General features: G+C 47.0%; 1 protein-coding gene across 1 annotated transcript; it reads left to right on the forward strand.

The window, feature by feature from the left end:
- Window positions 1-5,144: 5,144 nt before the first annotated feature.
- Window positions 5,145-16,669, forward strand: LOC100676100 (nuclear RNA export factor 3-like). The gene is given in 22 exon segments (XM_064278457.1): window positions 5,145-5,148; window positions 6,583-6,757; window positions 6,978-7,131; window positions 7,771-7,854; window positions 7,966-8,070; window positions 8,194-8,274; window positions 8,394-8,463; window positions 8,603-8,691; window positions 8,804-8,911; window positions 9,072-9,181; window positions 10,348-10,384; window positions 10,734-10,802; window positions 10,889-10,944; window positions 11,082-11,189; window positions 11,284-11,342; window positions 11,450-11,565; window positions 11,662-11,704; window positions 12,298-12,370; window positions 12,910-12,995; window positions 12,998-13,091; window positions 13,471-13,531; window positions 16,112-16,669. Coding segments are annotated over 22 exon segments (2,340 nt in total).
- Window positions 16,670-19,081: the final 2,412 nt, after the last annotated feature.

Raw genomic sequence — 19,081 nt, forward strand, 5'->3', positions numbered from 1 at the left:
CAATGGAACAGAATTGAGAATTCAGACATAAATCCATCCACGTATGAGCAGTTGATATTTGACAAAGACCCCAAAACAGTTAAATGGGGAAAAGACAGTCTTTTCAACAAATGGTGCTGGCAGAACTGGATAGCCATCTGCAAAAAAATGAAACAAGACCCGTACCTCACTCCATGCACAAAAACTAACTCAAAATGGATCATCAAAGACCTAAATAGAAAATCTAAAACGATAAAGATCATGGAAGAAAAAATAGGGACAACATTAGGAGCCCTAATACGTGGCATGAACAGTATACAAAACATTATAAAGAATGTAGAAGAAAAACTAGATAAATCAAACACTTATGCTCATCCAAAGACTTCACAAAAAGAGTAAAAAGACTACCTACAGACTGGAAAAAAGTTTTTAGCTATGACATTTCTGATCAGTGCCTGATCTCTAAAATCTATATGATACTGCAAAAACTCAACTGCAAAAAGACACATAACCCAATTAAAAAATGGGCAAAAGATATGAATAGACACATCACTAAAGAAGACATTCAGGTAGCTAATAGATATATGAGGAAATGTTCATGATCATTAATTAGCCAATAGAGAAATGCAGATCAAAACTACAATAAGACTTCATCTCACTCCTACAAGGCTGGCATTTATCCAAAAAACACAAAATAATAAATGTTGGAGAGGCTGTTGAGAGATTGGAACACTTCTACACTGCTGGTGGGAATGTCAAATGGTACAACCACTTTGGAAATCGATTTGGCGCTTCCTTAAAGAGCTAGAAATAGAACTACCATACGATTCAGCAATCCCGCTCCTTGAAATATATCCTAGAGAAATAAGAGCCTTTACACGAACGGATATATGCACACCCATGTTTATTGCAGCACTGTTTACAATAGGAAAAAGATGGAAGCAACCAAGGTGCCCATCAACGGATGAATGGATAAATTATGGTATATTCACACAATGGAATACTACGCATCAATAAAGAACAGTGAGGAATCTGTGAAACAATTCGTAACATGGAGGAACCTGGAAGGCATTATGCTGAGTGAAATTAGTCAGTTGCAAAAGGACAAATACTATATAAGACAACTGTTATACAAACTTGAGAAATAGTTTAAACTGTGAAGAAAACATTCTTTTGTGGTTACGAGAGTGGGGGCAGGGGAGAGTGGTATTCACTAATTAGATAGTAGATAAGAGCTACTTTAGGTGAAGGGAAAGACAGCACACAATTCAGGGGAGGTCAGCACAACTGGGCTAAACCAAAAGCGAAGATGTTTGCTGAATAAACTGAATGCTTCAAAGGCTAGCGCAGCAGGGGCAGGGGTCTGGGGACCATGGTTTCAGGGCACATCTAAGTCAATTGGCATAATAAAATCTATTAAGAAAACATTCCGTACCCTACTTTGAAGAGTGGCATCTGGGGTCATCAATTGGTTTCAACCCACCTGGATCAAAGGAGAATGAAGAACACCAAGGACACAAGGTGATTACAAGCCCAAGAGACAGAAAGGGCCACATGAACCAGCGACTACATCATCCTGAGACCAAAAGAACTATATGGTGCCCGGCTACAACCAATGACTACCCTTACGGAGAACACAACAGAGAACCCCTGAGGGAGCAGGAGAGTAGTGGGATGCAGACCCCAAATTCTCATAAAAAGACCATACTTAATGGTCTGATTGAGACTAGAGGAATCCTGGCAGTGCTGGTCCCCAAACCTTCTGGTGGCACAGGACAGGAACCATCCCCGAAGACAACTCATCAGACATGAAAGGGCTGGACGGTGGGTAGGAGAGAGATGCTGATGAAGAGTGAGCTAATTATATCAGGTGGACACTTGAGACTGTGTTGGCATCTCCTGTCTGGAGGGGGGATGGGAGGATAGAGAGAGTTGGAAGCTGGCAAAATTGTCACGAAAGGAGAGACTGGAAGGGCTGACTCATTAGGGGGAGAGCAAGTGGGAGTATGGAGTAAGGTGTATATAAACTTATATGTGACAGTCTGACTTGATTTGTAAACGTTTACTTGAAGCTCAATAAAAGTTAAAAAAAAATAGGTTATAAAACCTTAGTCTTTGTGTTTTTAAACTTTAAAATCTTAACTACATATAGATAGTGGAAATATTTTTTGAAATTTTAAGATGATTAAAATATAATCATTCATTTTATACGTGGCACATTGATTTGCTGGTAGCCTCTGCTTATATGTAATGTATTTTATCTTTACTCATATGAATCTTTATTAGAAGATCAATAAATAAAATATAACAAATTAAAGTTCTTTCCTCAAACCTGCCTAGCAAGCTTATTGCTCTTATTAGTGAGTTTTGGTTTGACTGGTTACAGCTTATTCTTTCCAAAATATGTTTCATTTGTTGCCACATTTTAAAGTTTAAATGAATGAATGAGAAAGCTTAACATTATTTACACTGAACTGAATTATGTTAATTTATAAAGGATTTCTTTACCTTTCTATTTGTATTTTTACTACTTGAAAAAATGTTTATTTAAAACTCTACTTTGCAGTAAAAAATAGCTCTCTGTGGAAAAAAAATGGAAAAGTGTATCTGAAGGTGGTGATGATGTGGAGTTACTAGAAGCTTAAGGGTAATCAAACCATTAGTGTTGTCTGAGGAGACTTCCCATGGAAAGTGATGTTTAAGCCAAGACTTGAGATTAAGATAGAAGGCTTTAGCCAGGTGAAGAAGAGAGGAGCGAGCTAATTCTGTATAGAAATCTACTACCAGCAAGTTGAGCATATCCAGAAAACTGTGGGAAATGTAAGAAGACAATTGCAAAAAGTACTGGAATCCCTTCTGCCCTCCTTTTCTGACCCCCAGCCTGTGGTATTGGTCGCACAATTCAGCTGGGTGCTTTGTATTTAGATATTTCATTACTTTTTGTACATTAATATTTTTATTCGCTGCACTATGTAATTCTTTTCTGAATTATTTGAGTATAGACTTTGAAAAATATTCTTTTAGGTAATGAGATTTGCTTATATACCAAGAATTTGCCCAAACACTGTGTTCCAAATATTTATTCTTCCAATTATTCACATTTCTTCATATGTGACATTTTGTTTTGTGATAGACAAGGTCTTTTATGACTTCCCCTTGATTTTTCTAATTAAATTTGTAACATAGTTAAATACTTTTCCAGGACCACACACCTAGTTTAAATCCCCCTGGTGCCTATTCCATGCCCCCAGGACACTCAAACACCCAGCCCTCTTGGTGAGGAAGATGATGGTGGAGATGGAATCCCTCCCTTTAGGCCTAAAGGCCTGGTGCTCTGTCAGAGTCCTCTCAGGGCTCCTGCTCACGTCAGCAACTGTGCAGAACCAGGGCAGGGAGCCTGAGATCACCCACCTCTGATGCCAAGTGTGTGGTGGACAGTAAGTCCCATTCCATACACCAACTGCATCCTGTGGAAATACCAGCTCCCCTTCCCGGGTCCATTCAGACCCCAGATGCTCCACAACAACAACAAACAGAAACGTATGTGCAAAGTGTGCACCAATCTATTTACAGTTAGTATCTGTGGGTCACAGTGAAGGGATCTTATAGATTGGAGATGCAGAATTATTCTCCAAGTAGGCTTTTTAGTGTTTCAAAAAAAAAAAAACCCATTACCGTCTAGTCGATTCAGACTCATAGCGATCCTTTAGGACACAATAGAACTACCCCATAGGGTTTCCAAGGAGTGCCGGGTGGATTTGAACCGCGGGCTTTTTGGTTAGCAGACATTGCTTTTAACCACTACGCCACCAGGGTTTCCTTTTAGTGTTTAGTATTTTCTAATTAAACAAATTTGTTGAGAGAAACACTTGAAAATATTGAAAGAAATTTATAAAAACTTTCTCACATATGTATTGGTTTAGAAAAATGTTCATAGTGTAAGGTTTTATTTTTTTTAAATACAACTTTTGACTTGACCATTTATCTGTGTATGTGTATTTCTGTCTTATAGTTTCCTCAGCCTAAATGTGTACACACTATCACATGCAAATTTATTTTCTCCTCACTCAGGGGCTGGACTTCTCTCAAGGGATAGAGATTGCTTCCAGGGAATGGAAAGTTTGAGAAGGTTTTGGCTGATTTGGAGGCGCCCAGGCACTGCCTCCTTGTTGCAAAGCCTCATGGCCTCAGACTTTCAGAGCTACAATTCTGACTCCAACCACTAGGGGGACGCTATCTACATTGAGTCCTTTTTTTTTTTTTTTTTTTTTTTTTAAAGAAAAAGGCATTCCTTTTGCCCACCCCCCGCCCCATGTCATTCCAAAGACAAACCAAAGTCTGTTATTTCCTTTATAGATTCCAGGTCTGTTTTTTCATATGTTGTCTCTGGGATGGCTGCAGTTATTTCCTGCTTTTTTCAGGTCTTTCTGTTACTTTGCCTTAATGTAAAAAAACACTATACATTGCAGCAAGACTCTATTAACGCTGTGTAGGAGGAGGGGTCATCCGCATTCCCTGGAGCTCAGTTCCGATCTCTGTTTTCCCATATAGCATCTGAACAACTGCAAAAAACTCCTGCACTTCACTAAGCCTCAGCAACCGCAGGGTGCTGGTGATTCTGCATTCAGGGCGCCCTTGTGAGGAATACATGAACAAAATAGATGTAACAAACCAAGTACAGAGCTTGGCACGCAGCAGGCCCTCAGAGTTCCTTGAGTTTGCAGAATTAAGGAACACGATGTAATGTAACAGACACAGCTCTTGGTACACACCCTACCCTCAGTTCCCTGAGTTTGCAGCTATGATATCTGGCTCTCAGGCCTCCTGACCCCAGTTAACAACCTCAGCAGAGGGCAGGAGGATAGCTCAGTTGGGAATGGCTCCCTGGGTGTAAGGCTGGTAGCAAACTCAGGGGGCAGTAAGAACAGGAAGTTAAGTCTTCTTTGGCGCACAGGGCTCTCCTCTCTACGTCCTTGGGGAAGAGACTTCCTGTGAGGACTCCATCTTTCTGTTGTGGCCCTGACAAGGTGGTTTAGGGAGTGCTCTCACATTCCTCAACAGCCATCCTGGATCCGCCCCACACCCCAAGCTCCAGACTCGACAGATTCTCCTCAGGAAATTCCTGTGAGGACAGTGGTGACAGGACACTGGCTGCGGGCCACACCATGGGTGAGTTAGTCAAGGCAGGAGGCTGGAGGGATTCTGGGCCCCTCCCCCAACCCCCAAATACCAGGAGACCTCTTTAGATGGGAGGTTGTAAGGACGCAGGTGACTTTTCCACTCTCCTGGGGATGGGGGTTGGGTGGGCCCTGAGACCCCTGTCATGTTTCTGCATGGAAAACCTCTCTTCCTGTCGTTTGGTCATAATAGCTGAGTTAAAATCTTCCTCTGGTTGAAAGGAAAGTCCTAACTCAAGTGGTTTAGAGTTTGGGGAGTGGAGAAGCTCACCCGGGCTGGGGGTGTTGAAAATTAACATTCTTGTGATTCAAAGTGGAGGTGGGGGAGGGGCTGGAAACCCGCTCTTAGCCTTGAATCCTCACACCAACCGTACAGGGTAGATTGCATCACCTCCATAGAAGTTTCTAGAGGCTTGTTTTATGGCCCAGAATATGATCTACCCTGGAATGTTCCGTGTATAGTTGTTATATGCATCGTTCTATCCCAATAAGTAAATGTTTTTATACACATGGCTTAAATCTTCTATATCTAACCGATTCTGGGTTTACCTGTTTCGTCTGTCACTTAATTAAAGTGTCCCGCTCTCACTGTGGACATGCCTGTTTCTTCACTTACTTCTGTCAGTTTTTGCTGTGTACATTTTGGCTTCTGTGTTAAGAGGTGCACACAGATTAAGAGTTGTTTTATTATGATTTTCTTCTGGAACTGAACCTTTTATCAGTATGAAAGGTCCTTTTTTTTTTAGAAAAGTTTTTCTCTTAAAGGATACTTTTTGTCTTATTAATCTGGTTTTACCAACATGATATGTTTTGTTACTCTTGGAAATTTCTCAGTGATGATCTCTCCAAATGCTACTTCTTCACTATGCCTGTTCTTTCTTTCCAAGGCTCCAATTAAACTCGCGTTAGATTTAATCACTATATCCCCTTTAACTCCCCGCCCCCTCCTTTGGTATTCTCCATCATTTTATCTCTCCAGGCTTCATTTTGGGTATTTTCTTTAGACCTAGCTTTCATTTCTCTAAATCAGAGTGGGGAATTTGCCTTTAACCCTTGAACCATAACACCAAACATTCATGGTGGATTTTATTATTCCCCTAGAGCAGAAGAGGGAGATAAGGGTTAGAGATGTTAAGCAACTTTTCCTGAGTCACTCAGACTGAAAAGAGCAGGGCCGGGACTACCATCACAGAATGGACCCTTTCCCGGAGGCCTTCCGCTGTGCTGGCTCTCTCCTGGGGTGTGAATGCCAACTACCTCTTATATCCCAGGAAGAAGAGCCGCAGAGAAGTCTTTCAACCTTTGTAGCACTGTGCTATAAGCCTTTCCACATTATAAAAGTTAGTGAAATTACTTCACTAGCAAAAATTTTTTCACAAAAGTTTTTCTGGCATTCGGACCGTTGATATGTTGTTCTTATTTTCAGGGGATAGTCATCAAGTTGATTACTTCCAAAGAAGAGCAAGACCCTGGGGTATTTCACAAAGGCGATATGATAGTTGGCCTCAACAAGTCAGGCCCAGCATTCATCTGTCATCACGCCAGGACCAAGATAGAGACATGGCAATGAGTGATGCCCACGTGGGCCCTAGAGTAAGATAGTAAGTGACCACTCTGCATAGTGGCATGTAGCAGCTAGTGGAATACGTAACTGTGTATGTAACTCTGTCATTCCTCTTCTCCAACCTGGTAGAGTGGGCAATGCTAGGACCAGATTAATGATTGGGCAAACATTATTACAGCCTTGACATCAGTAGGGGGAGGTGTTAGAAGACTTTCCTGGCATTCATGGACGCCTTCTTTCTCTCCACATCCCCACAGCACACCCTATGCCATCCCAACCTACTATCGCGGAGGCAGTTGTCACAGAGGAGACCCAACCCATGGGAATATGGAGAGAGACAGGAAACCTCCACAGGAAGCAATGGAGGGGAACAGGCAGGATGGAAGCTCCAGAAGCTGGTTCAAGGTCACAGTGAGTGTCCTGGCAAAATGCACATAATGTGCAGGAGACACAGGTTGGGTGGAGCTGTGGTGAGGAGCTCGTCCTGGAGACACTAGGTACTTTGCTGCGGCACAGGGAGTTGGTAAATTTTCCTTTTTCTTACCAGGTGTTAACATCCTCGATTTGTCCAAAGGTAGATTGGGAGAAGTAATAAAAAGGAAAGAGGCTGAAGGCAGGGAGAATGGGAAGTTTGTCTAAAGGCAAAGGTGGAAACTGCTCACAAAGAGATGGAGAAACTCCCACCACATGGCTCAGTTTGACTCAAACATAGGGGTTGCAGTAGGGGACAGGGATGGGGTCAAGTCTCTGGAGTCCTTGTTGGAGGGGCAGGCAGGATCTGCATTAGGTAGAATCTCCTGGAACCTTACAAAAGGAAGATCATGCTAAGGATCCTAAGTTGAATATTTGGAGGAAAATATTTGAATGTAAAAAAAAGCATTTAGCAAACCTGTAACTGGAACAAAAGTTAGCCATAATGGACATTGGCCTATGTTTAGAAATTATTTTAAAGCTTGGTAAAAGATCAGAAAGGAGCGCATGCTTGAGTCTCTATTTAAGCTTTATTTCCATCATTTCAGTCTCTGCTCCCATCCTTTCTTTTGATTCTAGATTCCATTTGGCATAAAATATGATGAGAAGTGGCTGCTGGATTTGATCCAGAGCCAATGCAGTGTCCCCTTCAATCCAATCGAGGTAAGAGAGGACAAGGAGGCGGCTGGGTGGGCACAGGGCAGGTGGAGGGGCCAGGCTGAGCACGAGTCTGGCCTCATACTGTATTTCTCTTGCCCCTCTCTCTCCTTGAAGTTTCACTATGAGAACATGCAGGCCCAGTTCTTTGTGGAGAATGCCAGCATTGCCTTCGAGTTGAAGAAAGTCAGTGGCAAGATTTGGGATGAAGAAAATGAAAGTGTGCGTGTCAGAACATGGCCAGGGCTAGCTAGGAGCAAGAGGGCAGGCTGGGTGGTGGGTCTTTCTTGATCTTGGGTTTCAGTGTTCCTGGTAGTTACTCAACCTCTCTTGTCTTCTCTGCAGATATCCATCTTTGTCAGCCCCTGTGCCGTACCCCACTCTGTGCAGAAGGATCTGAAGTTAGAAACGGTGAAACTGCTGAAGGTAATGCAGACTCAAGACATGACGTGCACCCACACCCAGATCCACTGCGTGCTCCCTCACTGATTACCTGGGTTCCACCTCAGCCTCAGAGTCACTGACCCCTGATTCTGTCTGTGCAGGTGACCAATAACAAAGGATATGAAGTCCCCCAGCAAGCTCTTGATCTCCGGAAAGTCCACTCCGACCCAAGTATGACTGACAACGGTAATTTTAGGTCAGGTACGGGCAGAGGGAGGGTTAGAGGGCAACTTAGGGAGGTGTTGCTGCTGGGCCTGGTCCAGCCGGGCTCCTCTCATCCTTCTGATTCCCTCCTCTTTTCTTCCTGAAGACGTGATGACCCATAATATTGAAATGAGGCCAAATCTTAGAAACTGCATGGCTACCTCCCTGTGGATCCATGAAGAGAGCAGGACCAAGGTGAGGTCTTAGACCCAGTGCTGAGGGGGAGGATGGGACCGATGGGGTGGAGGGCACATTTGTCCCAGATATCAGCTCTTGGACCTTCAGTTTAGCTCTTCCCTCATTACAGCTTTTGTCCTTCAACTCGAGCAGCTATACATCCTACCAGCTGGTTGCCCTGCCCAACACCATGCAGAAGGGCCCCAACCTCAAGAGCATGAACCTCTCTAAAAATGATGTGAGAGGCAATAGCCAGAGCACTGTTTGAAGGGAAGGTGTTAGGGCTCATTAGGGTGATGACAAGATTTAGGCAAGGCGATTTGTGGTAGAGTGTGGATCTGGGCTGCAGGGTCCTCATGGCTCTCTCCCTGATTCATGTTTTCTCATCATAATTACAGGTGAAGTCCGAAGGGGAGTTGGACAAGGTCAAAGGGCTGGAGCCAGAAGAGATGTTTGCAGACAAAAACCCTCTGTGCACCACCTTCCCAGATAAGTCCACCAACATAAGGTCAGTTGTGCCCTCTGTTGCCCACTGGCAGCCTGAGCTGCCCCTGAGAGTGCCCATCTGCCTCTGAGCTGAGATGGGGCTTACCTCCCTGTCGTATGATGAGCTGTCTCTCCCTGGCTCCAGAAGGGTCCCCCAACTTGCCGCAGTTGGATATCTTATCATGATATCTGTTCCTATGGCCCAGTGAAGGAACTGGGCCCTCCTAGGAGAGAAATCTGAGTTTCCTGATTCAAGGGTCAGAAACAGCTTATCTCCAGTGAGCAGAGGGCATCGTGAGGCAGGTCCTCAGTGTAAAAGACAGGGGACAATAGTGGATGAGGAGACAGGGGGACTGTTCTTTCAGGGGCACTGACCCCTCCTCCACCACGTAATGGCATACTGCCTGGCCCTTCAGGGCAACACAGGATGGACCAAGATGGCCTGATTCCTCAGACAAGGGACGAATTAAGATAGACAAAGCACTGGACACCAAGTGCAGTAGCAGATGAAGGACAGGGCGGCAGCAGGGGTACCATTTCCCCTTTCTTCCCCCCTTTCTCACTAATCCCCACCTTCCACAGTAAGCTTCTCCCTCTTGCCTTTCTTTGGCTTTCTCTTTCTCTTTTGTCTCCAATGGCGAATGTCTTCCCTTCCTACCTGCACTCGCTTTCTGTCCTCACCCTCTCCCTGCGTCCTAGCCTGCCTCACCGATCTCCCTCCCTGGCATCTGGGGCCATCCTTGGGGATGTCCTGGTGTTGTCCAGAGCCAGGCCTAGCAGAGCACTGGACACCTGGTGAGGGAGCAGAGCCCTGGGCCCATCCCCTTTCCCTCCTCCCTCAAAGCCTTCCCTGGGGACTTGGAGGGAGGTAAGTGAGGCAGGGAGGGAAAGGATTTCCTGGAGCCTGGGCTCCACATGCTACTTCTGCGTCACTGGAGAAGGGGGTCAGGGTTCTCCTGTGGGAGCTTCCCAGGAGGAGGGAGCGGGGAGACAGGTATGGGGAGAGCGCCCACTAGCTCTCCCTGGGTGAGTCCATGGGGGAGGTGCCCAGGGTCTAGGATGGGTGGTAGGACTGGAGTATAGGTGGGACAGGTCACCTGGATGTGTTCCTTGGCAGGCTTGCTTGCTTCCCTGAAGCAGGCCAGCTGTGTCATTACTTGCTTTTCTGTGTTGTCTTATATTTGACAGCTCCATCCTGGAATTGTTCCCCAAGTTATTATGCCTGGTAAGTGTCTTCCTTTATCCTTGACTCCTCTAGCTGGTACAGACAACACTGGCAACCTGTCATGAGTTCCTTAGCTCTTGACCTGGTTAGATTTTTGTATCTGACCCCTAATCCTCATGGGGGACAGACCGATAAGGGAACCTGATAAAGTCTATGGACCTTCTCTGCAGTTCTTTACAGGCTCCTGGGAGCCCCTGGTGAAGACATCACAGTAGTCTTGCCCATGGAATTTCCAAGGCCCTTTCACCCTGACCTCTGACCCTCACCCTCTCCTGGGCCCATCCTTTTCCCTGACCATTCAGTGCCACCTCCCTGGTCTGCACTGCTGACTTCCTCTTCCCTCCCCCAGGATAACCAAGAGGGACCCCCACCCATTGTCTTTGGCACTGAAGCCTCCAAGAAGTTACCAGTCTGCAAGGTGAGTAGGTGGGATCAAGCTGGGCTGGGGGTGGGTGGGTGAGGAGAGGATAACAGCCATGGTCCTGAGAACCCTTTTGATTCCAGGGGAGCATCTTCGGATCTGAGACCCTGGGGAATCTAATCTTACTATTCCTGCACCAGTAAGTATCCCTGGGACACCAAGGCAGGGAGACCTGTGATGGGCCAGGTCACCAAGGCTCAGGCCTGCTCATGGGGGCTTTCAAGTCCACTCAGGGTCCCAGACCACAGAGAGCCTGTCCCCTTTACTTCCCCACAGGTATTACTGCGTCTATGACTACGGGGACAGGCATGGCCTCCTGGATGCTTACCACAATGAGGCCTGCTTCTCGCTGGCCATTCCCTGCAACCCTGATGACCTAGTTCCGTGAGTATCACAGACCCAGTGACAGCCCTGGACCATGTGACTCCCCAGCAGACACTGGTCAGTCAGCTATCTCGTGTTCCTCTTGTTCTCCTAGAAACAGCTTAGACAAATACTCCAAGGGGAACAGGAATATGAGGAAGCTCAAGGACCCCAGTGAGTGTGTGAGGGGAAACATGGGTGGGAGAGGAGGTGTGAAGTGGTCAGTCCTAGGGCCAGGTGAGTGAGGCAGCCCCTGATGTTCTCTTCTCCTCCCCTCACAGTCCTGCGGGTTCAGTTGCTGAAACACAGAAAACATGACATTGTTGACTTCCTCAGTGTGTTGCCCAGAACCCACCATGACATCAGCTCCTTGGTGGTGGACACGTGTGTCCAGACGGTGAGCACCTGCTTCCACCCTGAGGCTGGCCCACAGGGTGGAGCTGTTTAGGGGGGTTAAGAGGATCCTGGAGCCTGAGCTGTTTTACTCTTTCAGGAAAAGATGCTCTGCTTTTCTGTCAGTGGGGCCTTCAAGGAGGGTGAGTGTTTGTAGAGACCCTTCCTCATGTCGCTTACTGCTCCTTCCGCCTGACTGACTCCCTCTCAGAACTCTCCAGGCTTCCCTGATCCCTTCCCTTCCTATTCCCTCTGGGATCCCCAGATCCCACCCTGCCCCCGACCCACCCTGGTCTCACCTAAGCCCACAACTTTCTGCCCCAGCACAGCCCAGGGCTTAGGGACCCGGCCTGTGGAGTTTGATGGCTCTCGTCTCAGTCCCTCACTCTGACACCTTGGGACGCTTGCTTCCTTCTCAGCATCCTCATTTTAAAATTGGGCTAGTAATACCCATCTCTTGGGCTGCTATGAAAAACAAGTCAAATGAACCTGTGAAGAGTGTGTCACAGGGCCTGACACAGAGTAGGGCCCTATCACTGGGTTGTGGTTGTGGTTGGTCCTGTGGTTGCCTTCCCCATTGCTGACACCCCATCCTGACTCCCAGTAAACACTTGTCCCTGTCTGGCCCCCTTCAGGGTGCCACAGGAGTATCAGGTAAGACCATGACTGGGGAAAGCTGCTGGTGAGCGTGTAAAACATGGGCAACTCTGAAGGGAATTTTTTGTTGTCCTTGAAGTGGAAGGAATGTCTCCAGCTCATGTCCGTGCCTTCACCCGGACCTTCATTGCTGCTCCTTCCAGCAACTTTAGGTAACTGCCTCTTGTGGGTGCCATGTGGGAACACCCATCCAAGCCTGGGACCCGTGGTGTCAGAAGGTGATGGTACATCCCTCTGGGTTTCTCCAACATGGCAGAATTCCAAAAGGTAGATCCCAGGAGCAGTCGAGCCCAGTGGTTAAGAGCGTAGGCTCTGACGCTGGAATAGAGGGCTCTCACCCTGACCCCAGCATTCACCAGCTATGTGACCTTGGTCAAGTTACACAATGTCACTGTGACTCAGTGTCCTCCTCTGAATATGGAAATTAGAGTATCTACTTCCTCAGGCTATTGTAAAGGGTAAAGGCCTCTGTGAAACACTCCCTGGGTTGGGAGTAACCTATGCATCTAGTGCAGCTGGGAGGTACTTCTCTAAAGGCAGGTTCTGTGGGAGGGGAAAGGGTACAGGCCAAGGAATGTAGGAGGCAGGCGGAGCAGGGGATGGAAGGAAAGTAGTTGCTGAGTGGGAGCACGATCCTTGTTGGGGATATGGGATTGTCTGTCCAGCTGTCTGAGGGCCCTTTTTCCCTCAGCCTGTGCATCGTGAATGACCAACTGTGTGTGAGGGATAGCAGCCCCATAGAGACCCAGGGTGCCTTCTTCACCCCAGTGCCCACACCTCCTCCAGCTCCCTACCCACGCTCTCCCAGAAGCAGAAGGAAATGGTGCCAGCGTTCACTGCCCAGTCTGGGATGAACCTTGAGTGGCCTCAGAAGTGAGTGCTGGGAGTGGGTGGGGATGGGGTGAGCTGGGAGGAGCTGGGGCGTGAATGATGGGAAAGCACAGGTAATGCTTTTTGCTTCTTTACTTCACTCATTGTCACAGAGAACATCTTATCTTCTCAGTACATACTACACCATCTAGTTGTTTGATCAGGTGCACAACACTTTCTGAATTCCATGGACCCTGTTCCTTTACTGACAGGCACTGGGGTTTCCAAGAGTTCTCCCCCTTTCACCCCACACCACAGCGCTCATTCTACTGCTTATGTTACAGAAACCATGTTTCTGATGCATAGAATAGGACTAGGGTTTGTGTGGTCAGTGTCTCTACTCTGCCCCTGATGGGTGTCACTCGGCCCTCCTTCACTCCATGTGCCTTCATAGCAACAACTGGGACTACACCAGAGCCTCACAAATTTTCACTCTGTCCACTGTGAGGTCTGGGAACTCAGGCCAGTGAACAGAGGCCAGGTGGCCTGGGGATGACACTCAGGGCTCCTGGCTCTGATGATGCCCCACCTCCTCCCTTCCCTCCCTCCAGCCTGTGCTCAAGATCCCAGAAGACATCTTCATGAAGTGTTCCGTGGTTCTGATGACGAAAACTCCAGAGTAGCCAAGGTTCTGATCGTCTTCGTCATCCTTGTTGTTCTCCCTCTTTTCTCTGGCCTGTGACTGAGGTGAGAGGCCCAACGTGGCCCAGGATGCCAAGGCTGACCTCTTGGGGCTGACACTCTTTCACCCAAAGGGCCATCGTTCTGTGTAATTGTCCCACCCAGTTTCTCTGTTTCTTTTAGAAATAAAGAGTGAGGTTGCATGTTACGTCAAATCCCTGCGGTATCCATTCGAGGCACGCATTATCATCACTGTCCTGCAGAGGGGAAAGGGAAGGTCCCAGAGGGTAAGGGACTTTCTGGGAAACTGCAGAGGCTCAAATCATGGACCCACACTAAAGCCCACTCCGTGGCTTCAGGGGTGGGGCACACTGTAACCCTGACACAGCTGGGGGCAGGGCTTCTATGTGCCTAATGTACTAATCAGTTATTTTTATAAGAGAAAAGTAGTACTTTCGTAGCCATACAAAGCTATTCAAATTTAAAAACAACTGTTTGGGAAAAACAGCATTGAAGAGTCTATGAAAAGCTGGGAAGTAAAATGTTTTCAGACATATGACTGACATGGCATTAATGTCCTTGATACATAAGGAAATTAGTAGGGAGACAGATAAACAGTATCTCTCCATCTGCTCTAAGGTAAGGTCCTTGTCTCTTCTCAACTTGTATTCATGTCACATGGCATGTATCTTCCCCCAGTTGTGCTGGTTTCTCTGTGTCTAATCTGATCTTTTATATCTCAAAAGAGACTGATTTAAGTCATGACCTACACTAATACTGTCTACTTATAACAACAACAAAAAAAAAAACCCATTCCCAAATGGGATTATAGCCACAGGTATAGGGGTTCGGATTTGCAACTCATGTTTTGGGAGGACACAGTTCAATCCACAGCAGGGAAGGACACAACCAGGCTTTTGTTTATCTTTTATACCCAAAGGAGCATGAGGTCAGGACCAAAATCACAGCCCCATTTCTTTTTGTTTCACGCACGTTTGTGACCCTGGTTTTTACCTTTTATGTCGTCCAGTCCCTTAATTCCAGCAAGAGGATCTTGCTTTAAGAGACACCAGCTGCCATCCTAGGTCAACTTTGGGGTGTCCCCTTGGGTAAAGCTGACCTGTATCCTCAAGTGACAGTGAACACCTGAGTGGGACAAGAAAAGCTACGCATGTGCATGAGATGGAAAAAAATATATTAAAGCTCTGCCTAGGCTAACACTCAGCTAATAACTTTATAAAGAGATACAGCATTTCAACTATTTCTACACGTACAGTTCAGTGACATCGATAACATTCTTCACGCTGTGTAACCATTATCACTGTCCTTTTCCATATTATTCCACCACCATTAATATAAATTCACAGGCCCCTAAGCTTGTCATCTAACCGTTCCAGTTGCTGTTGTCAATATGATACCACATAGGTAACTCTTTAAAAGAGCACAATGCTCAAGGCAGACAGACTTTACTAATTGAGTTAAAGTATGGATTGGTTCAAAGAAGACTTCAGGGGATAGTTTTTACTGATCTATAAAAAATATGTGAGGTGTGGCCAACAAGACAGTATAGACAGAAGCACCATGCTATCCCCCTGCAGCAAAGATCCAAACAACTAAAACAGATACAAAGGTCAGTCCTGGAACACTGAGCATCAAATGAAGGGATAAAGAGGTAGATCAAGCACTGAATGGAAGGAGAACCTACAGAGAACAGATAACGAGGACAGCTATGGAGTGGAGTTGCCCTGACAGTTAACACTGCATGGCTTTGCCATCTTGGAGCACAGCCAGCACCCAACCTGGACAGAGAGTATGGGAAGGCAATTTCAGAAGCTCCCAAAGGGAGACAGAGCACTTGGCTTTCCCACCCCTCACCCTACTGCCCTGTATGCTGCTTTCCAAAAGGTCACTCACACCAGCTCGCTGCCACCCCAGGTCCACCCCGCCCCCAATGACCAGCGCCCTCAGGCCATAATTTTATTTTTCTTTCTCTTTGTCTTTCTCCCTCCCACCTAGCCACCTACACTGCCTCTGCCCCCTTCCTGGTGGGCCTTGCCCCTCACCACACAGTGAGAGAGACACCAGGTCCCTGCTAACCTGGTTCCAACCCGCCACCACTGGCAGCTTCCCTCAGGACCATATTCTTTGTTTGTTTTATTTATTTACTTCTTCACTCTCTTTCCCTTCCTTCCTTTCTTTTCTCCTGGCCACCTAGCCCTGTGCACCACCTCAGCCCCTTCTTGATGGGCCTTGTGGCTCGCCTGAGCTGGAGAGCTGCTGGCACACAGCCTCCTGGGCTCTGCCCGGCTGTTACCCTTAGGCTCCTGCAGTATCACCATTTTTTTCTTTTATTTCACTTGCTTTCGTTTCTCTCTCTCCTTTCTTTTCTTTCTCCCAACTAGCTCCGAACATCATATCCTCTTCCTTCTCTCCTGCTTCTCTGCACTGCTTGCCTACTGCCGGCCTCGCTGCTGAGTGACACCTGCCTGGATGCTTGGACCCTGCCCTGCACCAGCCCCAGCGTAGCCACACTGTTTGCCAAACCCCCAAGCAGCACTGGAGCCAACCTCTGGATCCCCGGACCCCGCCCTACACCGTCCCTCGGCCCCTCTGCACCAAGCACCACCCACCCCCAGCAGAATCCGGGCGAACCTCCGGACCTCCGGACCCTACCCCGTGCCACTTCCCGGCCCCGCCCCATCGAGCGCTACACCCTTGAAAAGCACTGGCACAGAGCCCCAGGCCCAGGGTCCCCGCCCAAGGACGCTCCAGGCCCCCTTGCGCCAAGCACTATGCACCCTAGCGGAATTGTCAGAGACCTCCGAACCACAGGATCCTGCCCCAAACCGCCCCTTGGCAGCCGCCTGCCAAGCACTGTGCCCTCGTGCAGGACCGGTGTGGACCCCAACCTCAGTCTGTGCCACCCCCTGGCCCCACCGCACCATGCACAAAGGCACTGAGTGAGACTGGTGTGGACCCTGCGTCCCCGCACCGCCCCCAGTCCCTCCCCAATGATGCTAGTTCAAGCCACAGACAAAGGGGCCATTTCAACCCTCCCCCCCTCCTTGCTGGACCTGCCTTGCATCACCATAGCTGAGTGACCCTAGCTGTCTACTAGGAAAAGTTGGTAAAAGCTATCCTGCCCACAAGCCAGCAACAACAAAACAGGTCTGGGGATGACTCACTTGTTAGAGGCAGGCATGTTCTTCTTTCAGTCACAGTCACCCTCCCTAGTGTGTAACACACCCTCAGGGTGGGGGAGATGGACAATCATTTATATGAGGCAGGCCCTTCAGGGTCAGCTCTGGACGAGGTCCACTGTGGATCTTCCCCTGAGGCCCAGGAGCAATGGGGTAAGAGGGTTCCAGTGCAGGGGAAGCCCTGGTGCCCTGGATGGGTAGGGAGCTGGTAAAGGGCAGCCCTTCAGGCCTGTACAATGGCTTTATTCTTGTTGTTAGGTGCCCTTGAGTCAGCAACCCTATATACAATAGAACAAAACACTACCCAGTGCTGTGCCATCCTCACAATAGTTGTTATGCTTGAGCCCATTCTTGCAGTCACTGTGTCGGCCCATCTCATTGAGGGTCTTCCTCTTATTTGCTGACCCTCTACTTTACCAAGCAGGACATCCTTCTCCAGGGACTGGTCCCTCCTGATAACTTGTCCAAAGTACATGAGACCAAGTTTCATCATCCTTGCTTCTAAGGAGCACTCTGGCTGTACTTCTTCCAAGACAGATTCGTTCGTTCTTCTGGCAGTCCAGGGTATATTCACTATTCTTCACCGACACCACAATTCAAAGGCATCAATTCTTTTTTGGTGTTCCTTATTCATTGTCCAGTTTCACATTCGTATGAGTGATTGAAAATGCCATGGCTTGGGTTATGGGTACCTTACTCCTCTAAGTGACATCTTTGCTTTTCAGTTCTTTAAAGAAGTCTTTTGCAGCAAATTTATTCAATACAACACGTTATTTGATTTCCTAACCTCTGTTCCCATGGGCATTGATTGTAGATCCAAGTAAAATTAAATCTTTCACAACTCCAATCTTTTTCTAATTAAAACCACCTGGTACTAGTATAATAACTGATATGTAGGCCAATGGCACAGAATTGAAAGTTCAGAAACAAATCCATGCATGTATGGTCAACTGGTTTTCAACAACGGTGCTAAGTCCATTCAATGAGCAAAAAAGAGCCTCCTCAATATGGGTTCAATAAATGGTACTGGGAAAACTGGATGTCCACATGCAGAAGAATGAATCAGGATCCGTGCCTCACACCATACACAAAAGCCAACTCAAAATGGATCAACGACCTAAATGTGAAAACGAAATCCATGAAAGTGTTAGAAGAAAATGTAGTGGCAAGGCTGCAGGTCCTAGGTTTTAACGATGCATTATCAGATATGACAACAAAGCACAAGCAGCAAAAGACAAAATAGATAAATGGAACCTCATAAAAAGTAAATATCTTTAAATAAATTATGGTACATTTACACAATGGAATACCATGCATCAATAAAGAACACTAATGAATCTGTGAAATATTTCATAACATGGAGGAACCTGGAAGGCATTATGCTGAGCGAAATTAGTCAGATGCAAAAGGACAAATATTGTATAAGACCACTATTGTAAGATCTTGAGAAATAGTTTAAACTGAGAAGAACACATTCTTTAGTGGTTATGAGAGGGGAGAGGGAGGAAGGGTGGGAAAGGGTTATTTACTGATTAGTTAGTAGATAAGAACTACTTTAGGTGAAGGGAAGGACAACACACAATACAGGGGAGGTCAGCACAACTGGACTGGACCAAAAGCAACAAAGTTTCCTGAATAAACTGAATGCTTCGAATGTCAGCGGAGCAAGGGCGGGGGTTTGGGGACTATGGGTTCAGGGGATATCTAAGTCAATTGGCAAAATAAATTCTACTAAGAAAACATTCTGCTTCCCACTTTGAAGAGTGGCATCTGGGGTCTTAAACACTAACAAGTGGCCATCTAAGATGCATCGATTGGTCTCAACCCACCTGGATCAAAGGAGAATGAAGAACACCAAGGTCACAAGGTAGTTATGAGCCCAAGAGACAGAAAGGGCCACATGAAGTAGACACTACATCATCCTGAGACCAGAAGAACTAGATGGTGCCCGGCCACAACCAACGACTGCCTGACGGGGAACAGAACAGAGAACCCCTGATGGAGCAGGAGAACAGTGGGATGCAGACCCCAAATTCTCATAGAAGACCAGACTCAATGGTCTGACTGAGACTAGAAGGACGATGGCAGTCATGGTCCCCAAAGCTTCTGTTGGCCCAGGACAGGAACCATTCCCGAAGCCAACTCATCAGACATGGATTGGGCTGGACAATG

The sequence above is a fragment of the Loxodonta africana genome, chromosome X (genome assembly GCF_030014295.1).
Source record: "Loxodonta africana isolate mLoxAfr1 chromosome X, mLoxAfr1.hap2, whole genome shotgun sequence".
In the NCBI taxonomy this organism is placed as follows: Eukaryota; Metazoa; Chordata; class Mammalia; order Proboscidea; family Elephantidae; genus Loxodonta; species Loxodonta africana.